This window comes from Colletotrichum acutatum (genome assembly GCF_030867785.1).
Source record: "Colletotrichum acutatum strain CBS 112980 chromosome Unknown BDZ83scaffold_6, whole genome shotgun sequence".
In the NCBI taxonomy this organism is placed as follows: Eukaryota; Fungi; Ascomycota; class Sordariomycetes; order Glomerellales; family Glomerellaceae; genus Colletotrichum; species Colletotrichum acutatum.
In genome coordinates this window covers 134,424-154,660 of record NW_026849000.1, presented here as the reverse complement: position 1 = coordinate 154,660, position 20,237 = coordinate 134,424, and the positions used below count along the sequence as shown (strand labels likewise).

Below are 20,237 nucleotides of genomic sequence, written 5' to 3'. Positions count from 1 at the left end.
ACTCTAAGGTAGGTTGGCATGGTTGGGCACATCCGGTCTTAGTGCGTTGGGTAGCTCAATGGCTATCAACTCCTAGTGAGTAAGCCGCTCTAAGGTATACCAATACAGTTCGGCCGGGGAGGAGGGTACGGGTAACGGGCTCGAGAGTCAACAACAACAGCCTACCTAACTACTTTACTTGGCTCTACGGAGTCGTTCACCAACAATTCGGACTACGAAAACCCCGTCACCCTTACCCAGATGAAGTCTAAACATGCGCATCGAGCAACTGGAAGTGGATGCCGCTGTGTCTTGGATCAGGGGTTTCTTCCCGTCTAACTCTCAGGAGCAAGTCCGTGATACCCTATTGCGCGGATGTGACTGGCCAAACGGCCCAGTCTGTGGTTGCGGGGCCAAAGATCGATGGGACAGACAACCGAACCTCGTGGCGGTGGATCCTACGTCCATGCGTCTTTGGTGACTTGCGTGAGGTTGTCCTAGGTGCGACGGTTACGTGCATGTCCCGTAGCACCGGAGGTTAGGATAATGGTCCTCCTAGACTCCTGCATTCCCATCCATCGCCCATTATCGTCTTGTCGCGAAGGAGCAGGAACAGGAACAGGAAGTCTGCCACAAAGATGGAAAACCCAACCGGTAGGATAAGATTTACCCCCTCCCCCCCCCCTTTCCCCTCTCTTCGGAAAACACTTCGAAAAGCCACCTTGCCCGCCGACCAGGAGAGAGGGTGAGAGGCTAAGTCATTGTGCTCTGTGGCTGGACTGATTCGTGTTTGCCTTTTTGCTCACGGCAGGCTTGCTTAGTTTCATCAGATTTGCGGGAAAAAAAGACTTGAGCGCAACACGGACAACTCCATGGGCCAAGAAGAGGAGAAACGCGATTCCCCAAATCTTACCTGCGAAAAAGCTTCACGCTCTTCTTTGTGCTAGGTATGCATCCCGTCCGCCCCAAGGAACAAAGGAAGAACAATAATAGCGGCACTTGGGAAAGCCTTGAAGGTATGGTGTCCGTGCTTCGGGATGTGTATGTAATTGGAATGCAGCGTCGATCCATGCAGGGACGCAAGTGTCTCGGCCCAAGAAGATTTCAGGGCCAAGCCAAGGAGACTGGCATCGTCCCCCCATTCTCAGACTTTCAGATGCGTCTAGCACGGGAGGACCAGAGACCAGCGCAACGCCAGGCGAAAATTGCTAGCGCAAGAGTGGATATGGCACTGACATCTGATCGAGCATCGCGCAGCTGTCGGGATGTTCGAGCGGTACCCGCCAATGGTTGGCATATTGAGTAATTGGTGTCCTTTCTTGAGTCCAACGGGAGGCTTTTGTTACACGATGGCAAGCTGGATACGAAACAGTGGTACAGAGACGGCTTCCAACGTGCCAAAAGTGCCCGTAAGCGTGTCAAATAGCAGTATGTCCGTTGCGGGTAACGCTTCTTTTTGTGCTTCGGTTGTGCCGACGGGGATCGTCAATTAACATTCGATGAGGGGGAAATGTCTCGTCCAGGGCTACATGCATGTCTCTCCGCCCACGGGGAGATAGCTGGCATCACCGGGCTCACCCGTCGCGGGGAAAATCTGCGGGCCCGGCACTTCTCGTAGCATACAGTTGCAATCTGAACTGCAACCTTGAGGATTTCTAGTGGTGACGTCGAAGAATGCTTCAAGAGCGGGGGATTCGGGCGTATCTGGCGGTGGCTCAATGGCAGCCACCGGGCGCGATGAATCGACCTTCAACAATACGGAAGAGAAGTAAAATTTCGTGCGTAAAAACTGGCACATTCATTCCATGGACATTCCATGACGGATCAGGGACTAGATTACCTCGTGTTGTTAATGATGCGCCGCTCCCTCCATCTCCTGGCGCTAGTACGCAAGCGCAAAGACGGCTCTGGTTGGAGAACGCTAAGATGGCATTATGCTCTGCAAGTCGCATCATTGATGGCTCAGCGAGTGACTGGCGTGGAACTTTGTTGGCATGGGTCGGCGAGTCGGCGCAATTGGGCAGACTGAATCAGTTTGGGAGTTAAGAAAGTAGGCACAACTAAATGAGCACGTCAACATAGTTCACGATGGTAGTCTCGTGCTCGGCCTGCGTCTAGAAGAACTATCACGATTCAGAAGCATCTCCTAGATGAGGAATCTTTCTAAATCAGTGTACTATTCTGACGCTTCAAATAACCTTGAGTCATAGTGAGCCACCGAAGCCATTCCCGTTGATTCTCTTCTTGCGATTCTGTCCGGCTTTGATCCTGCTGCAGTGCCGAATTGACTCCCGCTTCCCGTTGTTCTATGACCATGTGTCCATCGATCGTCTCAAGGTTGTAACCGACTCATGAGACGGGTGATGCCGCGGGTAATGTGCATCTCCCGTCGACCGAAATTGCTGCGGATTGACCAGCTCTTAGTGCATCTTGAGACGGACCGCGAGGTCAAGATCCCCTCTTTGCCGAACGTTCCGCATCTTCCGAAGGCTGGTTCGTCAAGACTGTTCGCTGACGGGTCTTTCGGGCTGGCATCTGAGCTGAGACGGACTACTACGAATAGCCTTATTCTCGCGCTTCAGGCAAGGCGACAACCCAGATCGATTCAGATCGATAGTAAAATTCAATAGGTTGATTGCGACTACATACGCCCGCCATCCTTTCGTCTCGGCGATGAAACTTGCTGCTCAACTGCCGCGAGGCGCAGACCACGACGCCGTTGGCGACAAGCATGGCTGTGTGACATGGACAAAATGGTATAACGTGGGCAAAATGGGACCGCCGAAAAGTAGGACTGTGGCGGACGCTGCTGAGGTGTCACAAACAACCACATTCCCAAGCCTGAAGGATGTCTCAAGCTTGCCGTCGGCCAACCGCCTCCGAAAGCCGTGGCGCAACCGGACGGGCCTTCCCAAACTCTGATCTATCGACAATCGACATCTGCTTCCCCATCATTATCGGCCTGGGACATTAGAGCGCCGACTGCCTCAGCTCGGCATCTCTGGGGAGTACCACATGCGTCAAGTGCATCCCAGACATCGACTTCATTGATTTCATCGGTGTCGGCTCCCACACTTTAGGCTCAACTCCCATCCTGTGGCTTGCTCTAAGATAGCCATCCGCTGTCCGTCTGGGGTATCCCGCGCAAAACTTCTTTGATGAATTTCGGGAGATCGCCTAGCATCTCTATTCTGAGCCGGGAACGTCTGTCATTATCAGATGCCCAAGTAGCTCAAATCGCAAGGCCATCGTGCGCTTATGTTCGAGATATCGAGCTGTATCAACGTGGATCGAAAGATCGTTTTCACGCGACCTTAATCTAGTTGGTAGCGCTCATGGGGGCTTATAGAAGCCGGACTTGAACTCCTTCGAATCAGGGCAAGACGTCTTAACCTTGCGTGCGTCCCATATGATATTACGGCCGTTCCTTGAACGATCCTGTATGCGAGCCCGTAGGATGAGCTCCGGCCTGGCATCCGGCGAACGCTATTGGACGGCTTGCGGGATGTACTGAGGTTGGGAATTGGCGTCGTAAAGAGTACCGTTCCCGTCGTATGGAGTCGGCTGATTGTGGAAGACCCATTGGAGACGAGTGTGCTCCAGGATTGGAAGTCCACTGGACCCATTGAGAGCAAGATTCGGGGGTGGATAGGGGCGAAACTTGCTCGCATCCCCATTAAGCGGTCCAAAGTATGATTCCGAATTGTTCACGGAGGCCATATTGGGTGGGTCTTTGTTCGGTACAAGCACTCTGCTACCGAGGTCTTGCACGAACTGAAAGATATTGGCCCCAACGTCGTACCGGCCCAGATTTGGCGTCTCCCAGTTGAACTGAACTGTTGACAACATTGAGTAGTGTGTATAAAACGTCTTGTCCTCCGTCCCTCTCCTGTCTTCGGGGAGTGCGCTGCCCAAGAGCAGTGACGCAATCTTGTTTGGTTTTCCGTGATCTTCAGACTCGTCGTAGGTGAGTTGGATGAGCGTGCGCTCTTTGAAGGCGCCCGGGACTAACATTGGCTTCAGGAAATCCTGTGCCCATTTTGTCGCATACTCCAGAGACGTATTGTGGCCATCGTTCATTTGGTTGGGAGACATGAATACCCATTGCGGCACCTTCTTCTTCTCAAAGTCGGTCTGGAAATCGTCAAACCCTTCGATATTGAGCAGGCGGGATCCGTTCAGGTTGATGGAGTCAAATGATACGAAGGGGCTGATATGATATTAGCATCGGCGGATCCAGCAGGACCCTGGGCAAACCAACTTGTGTTTCCGTACATAGTCCCACTTTCCATCACCTGTTTGGCCGTCGCTGGCAGCAGCCAAGTAACCTGGGCCAGGGATATCTTCCATGTACGCTTTCCATGACAGACCCCTCCAGTCGAGAAGATCCACGATGGTCGATATGTTTAACGGCAGTCGGACCGGTTCATCATGGTTCAGGCCAAAGTAGTCTCCAGCAAGAGCTGCAATGTAGTTGGCCTGACTGGGGTGGGTATGCGCGTAGTAATTGGTGAGCAGAATCCCGTCCTTCTTGAGATCAGCAATGTGGGAATCTTTAACGACTTTGGCGAAATCCTGTTGAGTAACCAAAGTTAGCGAATGGGGTTGGCCATCAAGGGATGTGGGCAGACGTGCCTGGTTTTCCAGCCAGATGGTAATAAACCGATCGAAGCCCCTGCCGGGGATGTGAAAGGCTCCGACGATCGCCAGCAATCCGGTCAGAGTAAAGAAAGAGAGAAGCATCGTACAAAGTCCGTCAAGCACCGTTACTGCATCGCAATCATCAATCGGCAACCTCAAAGAAAGAAATCCCAACAATCAGGTGGTTTATTTTGCGAAAAAGCCTCGATTCTTCGTGACGAGAAGCAGAAGAAACCAAACAATCGCCACGGGCTCGCATCCGCCCCGGTTCACGTCTCAGCGTGCTACAATACACCGGGGCCATGGCGGCTGTGTGTCGCGTAGTTAAGCAAGCATTCCGTGCAGTGTTTGACGTCGATCTCCTTGAAACGCTTGAACGCCTCCATGTGGCGCTTTAGCTCACGTCGGCCCATGCACCGATCTCGGAGCGATGATCCGTGGTGACAGGGATGTCTTGATCTGATAAGAAAATTCTGGTGGGTTGAAGAAAAATCGCCGCGAGGATTGAAGGTTGCGGTTGCGTAGCCGCCGCTGCGTGGACGATCGCGCGATGTAGTGCAGAGTCCGCAGGTCTGCAAAAGATTTCTGGGCCTTTTGGTGTGGGGTGTCCGTTCGTGTCGACTGGAGCGGATGGGGTCTCCAATCTGCAAGGGAACCTGAATGGCCTCGACTCGCTGCAGCTGGAAAGGCTTTTCTCCACAAGTGCTTAACGACTGGCCCGCGTGGCTGGGCCCCGGTCCCATGTCTTGGAAAGGAAGAATCCTCAAAAGTTCAGAGTCGGGGACATGCCACCAGAATGGCCAGAATGGATGGAAGTGTTCGGGATTCGGGACCCGACAACAACGTTGTCCGCTGGAGCTGGGGAGACCATTGTTTGACACTTTCCCCGTTGAGATGTGTCGTTGCCAGCAACTTCCATGCTTGTCAAGTTGTCATGTTTGACAGATATAGTGTTTTGTGACCTGTCGATCTCGTTCGTCGTTTCTCCCATTCATATCCAGAGTCTGTTGTCTGCTTCAGATTCGAATATCCCTCGTTGTGATGCAGACTTGCAGTGTCAAGTGCACACAATTCTGAACCGGATATTTTGACCTGATGAAAGAGGTTGGCGCCAAGGCGTTCCCGAGGAATTGAATGACAAAAAAGATCCATTGATGGAGAAGGTCCATCGCGAAGACCGGGTTCGTCGGCAGGGCTAGTGGCAGTCGGTGTGGCACAGCCCTGACTTCTGCATGGTCCGCCAGTACGGATAGAGCAGGTATTCCTGGAAACGTTCTGACGACATTAGAGGCATTTTTGGGAGGATGCAACGGTGACTCGCGTGGCATTGACGGCCCCCTTTTACCGCTCAATGGTGTGTGTCACGAGACATCGATCGTCGAGTACAGACTGGCTTTGCTCAGCCCAGCCAAGCCGCGTTCTAGTCGCGTCTTTTGCTGTGTCATGACTGAGTCTTGCTGTTGTCTGCCGTAGTGAACGAACTTGTGAAGTCGGGGTTAGCACGCAGAGCGAAAGAGAGGTACGGTCGGTGTAATTCTCGTGATCGTGGATCGACGTGAACATCTGCGTGAATGGTGGAAGATGGAGGCCATGTTCATTTTAGGTAAAGATGGTGGGAACAACGCGTCTTGCGTCGGCTCATCCCCATGTTGGGTCGGCTTGTGGGTTGCAGCTGTGGTGGGTGCTAGTGTACAAAATTTTTATCTGATCTTAATCCCTGTCGTGTGAGTCAAGAACGGGGACCTTTGAGAGGGGAAGGGCCGATCTAATCTTATCAGATGCCCCACATATGACAGCCATAAAAGTGGAAAGCATCGCTCGGAGGGTCTCGGTTCTAGCACCTCGGTGCTCGGAAATGTCGGCCTTATGTAAGCTTTTTCGCCAAGGCTTAACACCTTGTCACTCAAATTTGGTGAGGAATCTGTTAAGACACTGACGACGCTCGCTCGGCGGTAGCTCTCGCTGACTGACAGGGGGGAAGTTTCTTCCCTGGGATTTCGAGCACATCTTGACAGCAAGCGGCAGGTAGAATGTGCCCACTCCGGACCGGAGGCTAATCCATTTGTAACTCGGTACTGATTGATATAACCGTGGCCGTGGCCTGTGTCTTGCGCGCGGTACATTTTCCCTTCGTTTTTGATCATTTTCGCCTCCCGCGCTACAAGATTGAGCCGCATCAACACCATGAATTCAGCCAACGATACAATGTCCCCCTCAGTGGATGACGGTGGGAGTCTGTCTCCCACTAACTCACGCGAAGACGATGAGAACTCCCAGCACCCCCGCAAGCGTCAACGCGTGCGTCTAAGTTGTCTGGAGTGCCGCCGGAGGAAGCTGTCTTGTGACAGAGGCTACCCGTGCCAGCGGTGCCTGAAGAGCGGCACGCCGGATCGCTGCACGTATGAGACCAAGTCGGGTGCTGTATTGAACGCCAGCTCTGGCGTTCCGCCTGCCTTTGCCCAGCTCGACTCACGGAGGAACGGCGAGCTGGCTGTTCCCGGCAAGGAAGCCGATGTTTCTCTTATCCGCGAGGCGGCCAAGGATCACGACCGCATCCGCCGTCTCGAGCTCGAGGTCGCTCAGCTCAAGACTCAACTCACACGACAGGCTATGTCCTCATTTGATGGAAGCACAATTGCCGGCACCAACTCGCCACTCACTCAAAAGGATGAGACCAATGAAGCACCAGCCGACCCTTGCGCAAACAACTCAGAGCTTCAGTCATGCTGGCATCAGTATGGTGATGGGGACAAGTCAGAGCTCCGCTTTTTCAGGGGCAAGGAATTCAGAACGCGGTATTTTGGTCCTCACAACGCCACAATGGCTTTCATCGAGGTAGGTCTTTCACGCTCATATGAGCCCTTTTTCATTCTTATGAAGAATTATCATCTGACTGCCCTACAGTTGACTGGTCTGTGCCCCTTCATGAAGGAGACAGCAGATGAGTGGCTCAAGCCCGTGAAGGCTCATGACCGCAAAGATCGCAAGAAGCGCAAGGATGACAGAGACAAGTTCTACATTCAGCCTGACGCCCAGCTTGAGGCTCTTCTGCCACCAAAGGAGCACTGCGATGCTTTGCTCGAGGTCTACATTGACCAATTCGAGCAAATGCACCGCATCATTCACATTCCCACCTTCCGCAGAGAGTACTCAGAGTTCTGGGAGAACCCAACCGAATCTCGCTACGCAGCACTCACCGCTCTTGTCCTCTCCATCTGCGCGGTAGCAAACTGCATTCACACCCACGAGTCTTTGAGGTTCACCGGAATGATTTCCAACGCCCAGAATGCCGCTGAAAAGTGGATCAAGGCTGTTGAAAACTGGCAAGACCACCAGAGTGTCAAGCACCGAAAGCTCATCCACTACCAGATTGCCTGTCTCTTGTATCTCGCCAAGCGGGTCAACACCGTGAAGAAGAAGCGCTTCTGGACGAATTCTGGCGCTCTTATCCAGGACGGCATCTCTGTCGGACTGCACCGGGAACCGGGCATCATGGGAGCCAGCAAGATTTCAGTCTACAACCAGGAGATGAGACGGAGGATCTGGGCTACTGTGCAAGAGTTTGACATGCAAGCCTCTTTCGACCACGGACTACCTACGCTCGTGAGCCAGCTGCACTACGATGTGCAGCCACCAAGAAACTTGGACGATGAGGACTTTGACGAAGATACGACGCAGCTCCCGCCTTCCAAGCACGGCAAGGAGTACACTTTCTCCTCCTACCAGAACCTGGCCCGCCAGAGTCTGCCGCTCCGCATGGAGTTGAGCCGCCTTCTTTGTGGCCCTCCTGGGGACCTCGACTACGACCAAGTCATCCGTTACACCAACGACATCACGCACGAAATCGATTCGCTTCCCTCCTGGGAGCACAACAGCAACAACACACACGGCGGCAAGAGACCGCTTCTCGCCTACACTCTGCTCCACATTCAACTCCGCCAGTACATCGTTCCTCTCCACCAACCTTTCCTCAAGCTTCGCAAATCCAACGCCAAGTATCAGTACTCTGAGATCATCTACTACAATGCCGCGCGAGACATCGTTCTACTCCACGACAAGCTCTACGAGCAGGGCATCCGCAGCCTCAACTTCCTCCGCGAGGACGCGCTGACCACCGCTGTCAACCTTTGCAGCGTCACGATGCTGCAGCCGCGCGGCTCGACAAACATGATCATGATCAACTCGCAACACACCGTAAAACTTCTCGAGAAGTGCCTCCACATGAAGGAAGACAGGATTCTCCGCTGCGGCAACAACGAGCCCTGGGGCTACTCCATCATGTGCTCAGCACTCGGCCTTCTCGAAGCCCACCTGGGCACAAAGACCACCGAACAAGCAAAGGCATCGTCTGCGGAACGGTTCGTCAACTTGCACTACAAGCTGCTAGCGAACCAGGAACCTCCGGTATCGAGCCAGCCATCAGAGCTGTCCAAGATTCCCGGCTTGGAAGTTCCCGAGAGACCAAAGGTAAGCAAACCCACCCATCCGTTGTCGTTTTCATCTTTCAGAACCGAACAGTGGCTGACTCGTCCCCCTCAGTCGGTGACGCCCTTCTCCTTCCAGGGCTACCCGTCGTCGCAGAACGCGATGGACGGGCTCCTGCCTCAACCCCTGCCGTGGATGCCACCATCCATTGATCCGCAGGTGAGTCTCCACGACTTCTCCCCAGCACTCCCAGCACTCGTCGCTGACAGTGTGTTGGCAAAGGCGCAGTCATACAATCCCGACTTTAATCTTGAAGCACTGGGATTGAACTTGAACGAGTTGTGGGGAGAATCGTGGGACTTTAGTTGATGCATGCGATGTCTGTGATGTCTTTTTTGATGTGTTTCATGGTTACTCAGAAGAAAAGCGAACCTGGGCTGGTTGTTTGATCTGGGATAAAAAGCCCCAAAGGGCGAATTGCTCTTGACTTGTATTTTGGAGGGCGATTTTTTATCACGTACAGTTGTTACGATGTTCGGAAAGCTTTGTGATACCCATCTCAATTCCTCTCTCTATCTCTGTTTCTCGTTAGATCTAGATGTGTAAAATATATACAATCATGTTGGTCTTGACTCACGATCTGAACACGAGTCTTTCAAGGTTTTCTGGTGAGCTGTTGTCCTTCTCCTTTCGTCTTGGCTCGAGATATCCTCAGCCTCACCACGCTTCGTCGCCCTCGTCAAAGCCCATCGGAAGGCCCCCGAGAACCCGCCGTTTCGGCAGGACCCGAAAACCATGACTCGAGCAGATTAGAATATTGGGTAACACGACGCCTGGACCACATCTAATAAGTCACCGGACCGGACCAACTCATCTCCTCAGCAAAAGAACCTACAGTTCCCCTCATATCCCCAATAGCTTCCAGTCGTCTTCAATTGCCATGTGGAACTTGAAGCTTGTGCGAGGCTTAAAAGAGTAGAATTATCCCAATCGACCCGCCATCGACCAATGCGGCTCCACCTATACGATCTGTAGACATATATCCCTCGCTGCCACGAGTCGTTCGTGACTCGTCCGACCACCTAATTCGGGCACGGCGGGCTTCCCCAGCGTCTGTCGAAACCGTTGTAAAACGGTAAATCATTCAGCGCGACACTGCGACTTGACCAGAGTCAACCTGGTCTCCCTCTATTCTTGACCTGATGAGATCATTCGCAGAGTGTGGCGAAATCCTTCCCCGCAAGGCGCATAACGTTACCCGCGTGTTGCGGCTGAGGCAAGCAGGCTGGGTTTAAGCGACTTTCATGCCATTCGCCAATTGTCGTCATTGAACGATATGCGAAGTCATCGATATTGTCATCAATAAATCTTTCACTCTTCTCGATCCATCAAACTCGGCCGAGCCAAGGAATGAGTTTCCCCTCAAGCGGAAGAAACGTGGACTCATTCTACTCCACAGCTATTCAACTCAATATCATTCTCGGCGTGGATTTCCCGTCACCGCCAAAGCGTTTGTCCCCCAAGAACCCAAGAAGCATTGATGGCACTTGACGTCTCGAGCGGGGGTGGAAAGTGACTGGGAGGGGATTATCAAGGTTACATGGTCTCTCACTGGCGGCGGACAAGATGCCAGATCCAGGAACCATGGCAGGGATCAGCTCGGCACCTTCAAGTGTGGCCTGTAACGCTGCAGGACCACCCCTACCTATTTCTTCAGTTTCCCTCCAACCACCTTCTCCTTTGCGGCCCCCAACGGGCAGCTGGCCATAGTGGTTCCCTTAACTCCACGATATCGACCCTTTTTCACTTCCAAGGGTCCTATTATAGAGAACGGTAGAATGTGAAGCTGGTGAGGGGGGCTTCGGGCTGCTAGCACCGGCACGCGGCATTTGTCCCTTGTCCCTACAGACCTCACATGGCCCAATTGCGTCGTAATGCCATGCCACGGGCGGGGTCAAGAGGTCGTAGACAAGTTCAGATGCTCGAATGATTACCATCTAGCATCCAGAGGGGGCCACCGTAGCCTCGGAGATGATGAGCTTTGTGGGATATTGGTTCGTGTCGCCCTGGTTGCTGTGGCCCCTTGCTGACACCCTTTCTCTGGCCCGCGTGGATGAATGGCTTGTCGTGAGAGGACCAAGAAGACGACGAGAGTCGGGAGAGGAGCTATAAGATGCAAGACGACGCTGATCGGACGCAGGAACAGGGCCTAGGTAGTCTCTCAACATCCAAGTTCATCAGTCTTCTTTTTCCTTCGCCGAGTCAGATTCCCCACGTCAAAACCGTCATCTGCAGTCGTGACAGTTTCAGACATCGGATACACATATTTAGAGACGATCTCCCGGTTCATCTGAGAGACTACTTATCTACCTCTTCACCTCACACCTCCTTCGCCACCTCTTCATACCCAATCACACCTGCGGTTCACAATGGCGCCTTCTCTCCTCCGTCTCGGTGCATGGCTCGCTGCCGCTGCTGGCTCCGTCACCGCTGCTCCCCTCGAGCGCCGTGCCGTCATTGCTCACGATGCCGTCGTTGGCTTCCCCGAGACCGTTCCATCAGGCACCGTCGGTAGCTTATACCTCAAGTACAAGCCTTACCTGAAGGTCGTCAACGGCTGCGTGCCCTTCCCTGCCGTGAACGCTGCCGGTGACACTGGGTATGTTCACCTCACTTAAACAAGCACCGCACTCAATTCATCTCTAACCCATTATCCACAGTGGCGGCCTCGCCACCTCCGGCTCCTCAAATGGGGGATGCTCCTCCAGCACCGGCCAGGTCTACGCCCGCGGCGCCTCCTACAACGGCGCCTACGCCATCATGTACTCCTACTACATGCCCAAGGACTCACCCTCGTCCGGCCTGGGCCACCGCCACGACTGGGAGAACGCCGTCGTCTGGCTGTCCGCCGCCTCCACCTCGGCCACCGTCCTCGGCGTTGCCGTCTCCGCGCACGGCGAGTACGACACCAAGACCTCGGGCATCGACTACACCGGCACCAGCCCCCGCATCGGCTACCAGAGCGTCTGGCCCGTCAACCACCAGATGATCTTCACCAGCGACGTCGGCGGCCAGCAGCCCCTCATCGCGTGGGAGTCTCTGACCGACGCCGCGCGCACCGCGCTCACAAACACCGACTTTGGCAGCGCCAATGTGCCCATGAAGGATGCCAACTTCAACACCAACCTCGGCAAGGCCGTCTTGTAAGAGGGTATCTCATTGCGACTTGTCTTGTGCATTGGTAAAAAGCTCTGGGAGATGGTGGTTGGGAATGACGATTACTACTTAATTGTGAGGCAGGCTATTTGGCCGGCCTCGTGGATGACTTCATGCATATACTTTAGTCTTACTGAGGAGCGAGGGCCCTTGAAGCTCTCTGACGATGGCTCCGTAATACATAAACCTTTTACCCACTGTTCTGCCTCCGAAGTCATGCGTAACCCTGGTGAAGAACGTCTGCGATAACACACTTAGTCCACAAGATACGGAAGCCTCGGTTGGCGGCGACCTCCACAACAGATACTGGGAATCGTCATCGTCGTACAAGCTACTCGCTGAAAGAGGCAGCTAGAGAAATCTAAAGCCAGCTCGTTTCATGATTCTGCCATTGCCAAGTTGAAGGTTGTCGGTTCGGACATTGAACGGGCAATCCCGCCAACCAGCAAAAGCATAATTGACAAGCCATCAACCCCAAGACCCGGGATGGACGCTGCTGACCGTGCGTGCGACCGAGGCTTGGAATTTTTGGAGTCGCTTGGAGATCGTGCCAGGGCAGTTTTCTTGCCGCCTGCCGAAGAGGGTAATCGAACTCCGATGCAAGCAACTCAAATCGCTGGAGCCCAAAACGCACATCACAATCAACGGCCAGCGGGATAAGCGCTTGTAATCCTAAATCGAAATCGAGATGGGATGCCGATCACCCGCTGTCACAAGTTGTTTGGGCTGAGATCTGGCTTTAGAATGCCACTTGAAGAGAAATGTCATGCACAAACACGCAGTGGCTGGTTCGCAAGAGCTTTGGCAACTCCCCGTGTCACCGACAAACTTGTGGAGTAGACGGATACGTCGGCAGCATGCTTATCAATTCGATCACCAAGTAGTCAGTCCACTCCAAGAGTCTCCATTCGTTGAAGAATTCCCGTTCGTCGTCGACGACGTCGAGTTGTTGCGCCCACGTGGTGGTTAAGGTTGTGGCCGAACTGGGGCGTTCTGTGGCTCAGGTGGAGCAGAACCCCGCAGACGGGCAGTCCCCCGATTCCGAAGCCGCAGGCGGTCTTTCCACGACCCCTCATGTGCGGCATTTTCGGCGAAAACTTCAACAATCAGCATCTGGCCCTCTGGCGCAACGGTAGCGCGTTCGACTCCAGTTCGGGATTCACCGAGTTGCCATCGAAAGGTTATCCGTTCAAATCGGGTGGGGGTCATTTCTTTTGCTTTTTTGGACATCTGTGATGTTCAACTTGTTCTTTCGGGTTGTTGGAGTTGAAAGATAGGTTATTGTGGCCATTTTGCGTCTGTGAGAGACTGCGAAACTGAACACTGACATGTGTGGGCGATTTTGCCTTTTGCTTTGCTGAGCACGGGCCAAGAAACCTCAATGTCTGCCATGGCCACAAAGCTCAAACCTAGGTACCTAGCCTACCTCATCACTAAAGGACTAGGAAGTATTTCAACAAGAGTGCTTCAGAAAGTCATGGATCAGAGGCGAGTCTTTTTCCTGCGTTCTTTTCGTTTCTTCTTGTGCGCTGGCCATGTAATTGCGGGCATCTTCACTCAAGAATGCCCTCTTGTCAGGTTTGTTTTCTGAGCCCCGTGGACAAGTATCACTCCAGGCAAATATCAACGTAGGTAGGTAGCATTCCTTAGGACAGTTGCTCCCAGTAACGAGCTCGATACACGATTATCCATTATCCATTATACATATCCGTACTGCTCATCTTCCATCGGCCTCACAAGTCGTTCATACACCTCTTGCCAGAAATCCTGATCAGTCAAGTCCAGATGTTCTCGATTGAACTCTTCCTCGATACAACATCTGACCGCGTTGGCGTAAGTTATACCTCCAAGCTCGTGCCGCAACACTCGATACGCTGCCAGTCTATCGCAGAGCAGCCGTGACACGCCGAGCATTGCCTTTTCGTCGGTATTTCGCATCGACTCCGCGGTCTCTCCGCACCCAAGTTCTGCGAGGAGGGTACCGAGCGAAACCAAAGCTGGGTTTCGACAACCGAATAAGGGTGCCGCTTGTTTCCCTAATCTTCCGTCTAGACTTGGTAGAGTGGCCATGACAAAGGTATCGCCATAGCGAAGTAGAGCGTCCTTCTTCAAGAATAAGACATCGTGACTTGTAACCATATCCGGTAGCCAGTGCGTCTGATGTAGTTGTAGGAAGCCGACAGAAATAGAGGCAGCCGATTTTCTCTTTGCCACGTATTGCCCGTGTAAGCCGGAATACTTGCTCGGATCCTCGAGAACCTCCCGCAGAGCTACAGCACTCCAAGCATCACGACCGGGCAGGCATTTGCCAGGGTAGACGCGATATTCTCTGGGCTTTTCCGAAGTCTTGTCTGTGATTTCTCTGTAAGAGCCGGTCCCGCCTTGGATTTGTCGCTTGCGTATTTTTTCGCAAAGGTTGACTATCGGATTTGGAGCAGCGATAGTGACCTTCGTATCAGAGTCCGGAGCAGCCTGAAGGACGTCATTGCCCACTGGTTTGTTGGTGTCGACTGAGCGTCTGGGCTTTTTGGGTTGATGGTAGCGAATCACGATCTCTTCCCACATAGATCCTTGATGAAAACCGCCAGCCTGGTCAGCGATGCCGAAGTTCATGGACATATGAACATCAATATTCTGCAGAATCTCCTCGTCACTCCGGCGAGCTACTCTCCCTAGCGTTTGCGGCATAACTTGCATGTACACCTCATGCGAGCAATTGCCTGGAAAACTGGACAATAGCGCTTGATGAAGGCTTCCTGCTAGTTCGTGAACTAACTGCATTGTCCTGCCTCGCGCTCGTGATTCTCTCCTAGGGGCCATTCCGATACTTCGATCAATCAGCGACTCAATGTCGGTGATGTTGTTCTTTATTATTGTCATTGATCCCGTGTACGTGGATTTTCCGACGGCGAACATGATGCGTTTCAGTGCTGTAGCCAAAGGTGCGCCGTTCGATGATGGATGCTGAACCAGGAAGAGCACGCAAATCCTCTTGGGATGCAAGACTTGTCCTTACCTTTCCATTTAGCGGCGGATTGATTGACTTTGCTATAACTTCGATAGCCAGCTTGATTTCTCCAACCTTCTCTAGCAAGATCTGATAGGGTCGCAAGTCCCAAAGCCTGGCTTCGATCATCTTACGAACGGCATCCTCATGCCACGAGGGGCCAAATGGGTCATTGACCATGTCATCGACCTTAGAGTCCGGAACGATGCCAGTGAGAAGCTTCTCACTCACATCTTGAAGCCTGATCCTTTCGTTCTCCAGGTCGGTTATTAGACTTTTGAGTTTTCTGTCATACCTCCGCCAAATCCGTATCGCTGAGGCGCCGTGTCGGTAATGTTCCAGGGCGGATATGAGCAGCGGTATGGTGCCAAGGACCACGCCCACCACCTCAATACCGGACATCGTTCAATGCTGGCCAGGAACCTCCAAAAATCACCATAGTCTAACTGCTCATGTTCAGTCTTTAAGATTCATATCCGTAAGATGTCAGCACACCAGGCGATTCCTCTCCGTTATTTGCACATCGAGGGGAGATAAGCGCCCATCATAGGCCAGCCCGACGCGGCGCTTTCTCGTCGGTGCGGGGAAACTCCCGATAATCAATCGAAGGAGACCTTCAAGATAGACTCGAATCGTCTCGTCGCGTTTCCAACCATATACATCGTACCACAGCAACAGCTTCCCTGTCCTTCATACGTGCCTTACTTTCATTGTCTCATCTAGTGTCAGTCTACACGTCAGTAAATGCATCTTTGAGGTACGAGGTTGTTCATTCGCTTTTGAAACAGGTACACACCAATGTCGTTCGGTCCCCATTCAGGCACTGATTCGACGAATCTTAGCCAGCCTCTTCAATGCCGTCCTCGACCGGGACGTATCTCATACTTGCGGAACCGAGCCAGCATCATACGATTTCAAATACATGACAACATCGCTTCTTCTCACACCAAGCTGACGTCTCAACATGGCCCTATTCCTTGGAGATGTCGCCTTCGAAGTTATAATCTCTTTCGAAGAGCTGATCAGAATATGGCGACCGTACAACGGAGGACCTTCTGTCGTATCTCAACTTCCGAGTCTCAAAAGCGATCTAGTCCGGTTGAAGACGTGGCATGCCGACTTCACCACTCGCGATGTCGCTGAGTTGGACGGAGGACGTCTAGACCACCATCTGCGCACCGCACCGCATATTCAACGCCAACTCCTCAAGTTACTGAACGGCTTTCAAGATTCAATACGTGATGCAGAAAAGATCCCTACTAGACAGATGGTCCCTTGGGATAAGCTGAGCTACCAAGAAAACACCTTGGAAGATTTTATGACGGAACCACAAACGGAACTCCAACAGATAGCGACAGGAATCCGTGGACTGATCGACTGCTTGCTAAGACTCCGTTTTGCGACCGGAGACCCCGCTCCTCACAATCGTATCATGTCTGCAAAACTTGGAAGAGACCCAGAAGATTACAGCTTTTATGTCAATTTCTTCAAAGAGACATGAGATAAAATCGAAGAGTTTTTAGCCGGCCGCCTGGGCAAGTCAGTGTTCCAAAGACGAGAAACACTGAGACAAAGAGCATATGATCGAACAACATCAACAAATTCGATTCTACCTCTCAACAAACAACTCTCCGGCGCTAGTAACAAACATCAGACAGCCGCCGAATCAACACCTCTGACAAATTCAAAGTTAAAGATCAACGAATTCATGCGAAAAACAAATCCAGACGAGGAATCCACGTTGTCAGAAGGGGCTCGCGATATCTTCCAGGGTATTGAGGCCGAGGTGGAGAGTGTGCTTCACAAGTCGACATCAGATGAATTCCAGTGCCCATATTGCAATAGGACGCTGATGCTCAGTCACAATGACCGAGATAAGTGGATGTAAGTAAGCTAGCATAGCAATCCAATGCTGTCATTCATGCACTCTGGATTTAGACTAATTCAAAAATCATAGGCACCACGTACTGAGTGATCTACAACCATATACTTGCGTTTCCAGGGACTGCATAATTCCTATCCAGCAGTACTCGGAAGAGACTCGTTGGATACAGCACATGCTCGCCAATCACTTGAGAACATATCAATGCCCACTAGGCTGCAATGAGATCTACCCAAATACGATCACGTTAGCTGCCCACATAAATCAACGGCCCTCCGAGCTGAAAGCTGACAGTTTAGCGAGTCTCGTATCGAAAGCGGAAGCTCTTTTCTCTGACCTGTTGCAGACTTACAAAGTCGGACCTCTCAACGTCTTCTCGTATGGCCTTTTTCACACTAGGTTCAAACTTAGGGATGAGCAGGCGAGATTCAAAGTCTGGGTTGAAAAACAAGGCGCGCGCAACACCGGCAGATTTTCTCTTGAACACCAGCTCAGATGTACATTTCTTATCGCAGATTATATGATAGATTACCTTCATTTCTTGCTTGGAGAACTTGTCGAGTATCTTGAGCAGGTCGTCAAGGCGTGGGCATGGGGTGCGTTTATTGGTCGCAACTACAGTAGTGTTTGACTCAGTCGCGGACGATGTTTCTGACATCTTCATAGCAATTTCAGAGCCATTGGAGGATATTAACGACATTGTCCGCTGCATTACGAGACTCAACTTCACAATATTCCGCCCAACGCTATGAAAGATACCCGATGTCCAGCTCTTTAGTACGGACTTCCCATGGGAGACTCGGTAGCAGATTCGTGGCATGGTTTCTGAATATCAATCCACACGTTACACCCCCGAAGCCAGCTTGGAGAACACTCGGAGAGCTGTTCGGAGGAGAGTGGTCACCAGCGGGGCCGGCGACTTGGGGAGTCTGACGAGATTACTGTTCAGATAAGGCACGAATGCTCGCGATGATTTCTACCCATAGGACGAACAGGGTCCGGAGTCACAAGATTTTGATGAGTCGCATCAATATTGTGTAGCAATGCAAATACAAAATTGACCTTACAAAGATTGACTTCTGGCTACGGTGATGGGATGCCATAGCAAGTCTTTCACCTCAACAATTCAGTCAGATGCCCCCAGGACTTCGAGTTGAGGGCCTTGTGCGCATCGTGATAAAGATATTCTTCTCATTACAACCAAAAAGGCGCCCGGCGAAATGTTGCACGGGACTGACTTCCTTCTCGCCTGAGCGCAGTTCCTACATCACACGGGGCTTCACCTTGAATTCATTTTCCAGCTGCGCGATCACCCCTTCGTATACATCTTTTCGAAAACCCTCATCGTTAAAGTCCTGCTTGGGCAGGGACCAGTCCGCCGCGACACACCACGAAGCTGCTAACATATAACCTCCACAACTCATCCTGTCCACCGGAGACTCTTGGAGCAATCGCTCTGCGGTAAAATAATCTGATGAGTCGTCCGGACGCCGCAAATCACCGATAGTACTGCCAAGGCTGAGCTCTAGTAATAGGATTCCAAGTGAGAGAAGTGGGGAGTTGATGACATCGGAGCCACCAAGATTCGGGGAATGATTTTGCGGAATCTTTTCGGGAAGTCCTTTTTTGATGAAGGCTTGTCTGAAGTTGGGAAAAGACTGTGAGCCATCCGTAATGAAGTAGACATTTTGGCTTGTCAGAGTATTAGGTAGCCAAGGAGTTTGATGGAGTTGGAGGAAACTCGAAGAGATCATCTTGGCTAGATGGAGCTTGGCCATGAAGGGCATTTTGGGATGTTTAGGGTTCTCCAGGAACTCCTTCAGAGACATGACAGACCTGTTGTGTCGAGGTCCTGTGGATTTCTGGGGGTATATGGTGAAACTCCAAGACTTCCCCGCGTTTTGGTGAGATATCGTGCCCGAAATGCCTTCCTTGTGACTTCTGCGCAGCTCTTCACATACTTTGATTTGTCTGGAGAGGTTCATCGCTCCGTCACTGAGCTTCAGAGTTGACATCGTGCTTGTTAACGATGTTGTGATGCTCGGCTGTTCAGCGCCAGTTATAGCGACAGGAGGCTTTCGCAACGAAGCAAAGCTTACTCCCTTGCGTTGAGGTCGAGCAGGCGGCTGAGGTGGCGGCGTTGACTTTGGCTCCAAGCTAGAAGTGACTTGTGGTGCGGAAGCCCTGACAACTACTTCTTCCCAGAGAGTTTGTTGGTCAGGTTTCTCGGGAACAGTCTCGGTCATGTCGGTGCGATATGTCATGGCGAGTTTGAATCCAAGCTTCTCAATCATCTCAGCATCGTCCAGGTCGTGGGTGGCATCCTCGGAATCAGGCTTGAGGTCCATGTGGACTTGATGCCTGCAACCAGTTCTGCAGGACATGCTATCTCGAAGCGCATAGTAGACGTATCCAGATGTGTGACGAATCAAGCCGACTAGCCTTCCCTGGTACCGCTTTTGCTGTAGGGGTTCGGATTCGACGTCGTCTCTCATCATGGAGTCCAGAGTCGAGAGGTTTTTCTTCAAACTTTCAATTGCATCATCGTATGCAGGTTTGTGGAGGACAAAGCTTGCGCGCTTGAGTTCCCTTTCAATCGCAGACCCCTCAGTCCACCTGCGCTTTTCTTGAAATTAGCGACTTATGGGGGCGCACTATGAACGAGAACATTTACTTACTATCCATTGATCATCGAGGCCGAGATTTTCTTTGATATAGAGGATGGCTTTTTCGAGCTCTTTCATGGCAAGCTTAAATCTGCTAAAGGCAGTTTGGAGTCGTGCCTTGATCCTTCTCTGCACTACTTCCTCCTTCCAGAGTGAACCAAATGGATCGCTGATCATGAGTTTCCACTGCTCGGTTGAAACCAGACTCTCGAGATGATTTCCGCAAAATCTCTGCAGCCTCAAATACTCACATTGCAAGTTCTCAATAAGGCTATCCATTTCAAGTTCGAAATGGCGCCAGACTTTCATCGGCGCAAGGATTTTTTTGTAGTCGGAAAGAGCCAGAATCGCGAGGGGCATGGCGCCCAGAGCGAGACCGGCTACTTCTATGCCAGACATAGTCAATTGGACAGTATCAGAG

The 20,237-nt window shown here is 52.0% G+C and overlaps 7 protein-coding genes and 1 non-coding gene across 8 annotated transcripts; 4 read left to right on the top strand and 4 right to left on the bottom strand.

Annotated features, from left to right (window-relative positions):
- Window positions 1-3,465: 3,465 nt before the first annotated feature.
- On the bottom strand, window positions 3,466-4,722 carry BDZ83DRAFT_715567 (phosphoesterase; the record flags this gene model as incomplete). Its single annotated transcript, XM_060511758.1, has 3 exons — window positions 3,466-4,189; window positions 4,241-4,554; window positions 4,615-4,722. The coding sequence occupies 3 exons, from the start codon at window positions 4,720-4,722 to the stop codon at window positions 3,466-3,468; spliced, it is 1,146 nt and encodes a 381-aa protein (XP_060370542.1).
- Window positions 4,723-6,570: 1,848 nt separating this feature from the next.
- Window positions 6,571-9,683, top strand: BDZ83DRAFT_726341 (uncharacterized protein). The gene is made up of 3 exons (XM_060512758.1): window positions 6,571-7,455; window positions 7,525-9,087; window positions 9,160-9,683. Exons 1-3 carry the CDS (start codon window positions 6,805-6,807, stop codon window positions 9,412-9,414), a joined length of 2,469 nt encoding a protein of 822 aa, XP_060370541.1. The 5' UTR covers window positions 6,571-6,804; the 3' UTR covers window positions 9,415-9,683.
- A 1,279-nt stretch (window positions 9,684-10,962) lies between these two features.
- BDZ83DRAFT_373037 (uncharacterized protein) lies at window positions 10,963-11,374 on the bottom strand. The gene has a single exon (XM_060502653.1). It carries the CDS (start codon window positions 11,271-11,273, stop codon window positions 11,043-11,045), a length of 231 nt encoding a protein of 76 aa, XP_060370540.1. The 5' UTR covers window positions 11,274-11,374; the 3' UTR covers window positions 10,963-11,042.
- A 100-nt stretch (window positions 11,375-11,474) lies between these two features.
- On the top strand, window positions 11,475-12,252 carry BDZ83DRAFT_715565 (necrosis inducing protein; the record flags this gene model as incomplete). The annotated part of the gene is made up of 2 exons (XM_060511757.1): window positions 11,475-11,704; window positions 11,766-12,252. 2 exons carry the CDS (start codon window positions 11,475-11,477, stop codon window positions 12,250-12,252), a joined length of 717 nt encoding a protein of 238 aa, XP_060370539.1.
- Window positions 12,253-13,376: 1,124 nt separating this feature from the next.
- BDZ83DRAFT_t30 lies at window positions 13,377-13,469 on the top strand. Its single transcript has one exon. It is a non-coding gene; the product is annotated as a tRNA-Trp (tRNA).
- Window positions 13,470-13,959: 490 nt separating this feature from the next.
- BDZ83DRAFT_726339 (uncharacterized protein) lies at window positions 13,960-15,670 on the bottom strand (the record flags this gene model as incomplete). Its single annotated transcript, XM_060512757.1, has 3 exons — window positions 13,960-15,126; window positions 15,278-15,542; window positions 15,564-15,670. 3 exons carry the CDS (start codon window positions 15,668-15,670, stop codon window positions 13,960-13,962), a joined length of 1,539 nt encoding a protein of 512 aa, XP_060370538.1.
- A 562-nt stretch (window positions 15,671-16,232) lies between these two features.
- BDZ83DRAFT_646835 (uncharacterized protein) lies at window positions 16,233-16,769 on the top strand (the record flags this gene model as incomplete). Its single annotated transcript, XM_060510020.1, has 1 exon — window positions 16,233-16,769. One exon carries the CDS (start codon window positions 16,233-16,235, stop codon window positions 16,767-16,769), a length of 537 nt encoding a protein of 178 aa, XP_060370537.1.
- A 1,592-nt stretch (window positions 16,770-18,361) lies between these two features.
- Window positions 18,362-20,215, bottom strand: BDZ83DRAFT_726338 (uncharacterized protein; the record flags this gene model as incomplete). The annotated part of the gene is made up of 2 exons (XM_060512756.1): window positions 18,362-19,771; window positions 19,829-20,215. 2 exons carry the CDS (start codon window positions 20,213-20,215, stop codon window positions 18,413-18,415), a joined length of 1,746 nt encoding a protein of 581 aa, XP_060370536.1. The 3' UTR covers window positions 18,362-18,412.
- Between the last annotated feature and the right edge of the window lie 22 nt (window positions 20,216-20,237).

Excerpts from the sequence above, each read along its gene's own strand:
- BDZ83DRAFT_373037 (XM_060502653.1), bottom strand. The coding sequence starts at position 11,273 with ATGTTGAGAGACTACCTAGGCCCTGTTCCTGCGTCCGATCAGCGTCGT.
- BDZ83DRAFT_726341 (XM_060512758.1), top strand. The coding sequence starts at position 6,805 with ATGAATTCAGCCAACGATACAATGTCCCCCTCAGTGGATGACGGTGGG. Across the intron at positions 7,456-7,524 it reads CCACAATGGCTTTCATCGAG|TTGACTGGTCTGTGCCCCTT; the intron begins GTAGGTCTTTCA and ends ACTGCCCTACAG. Across the intron at positions 9,088-9,159 it reads AAGTTCCCGAGAGACCAAAG|TCGGTGACGCCCTTCTCCTT; the intron begins GTAAGCAAACCC and ends CGTCCCCCTCAG.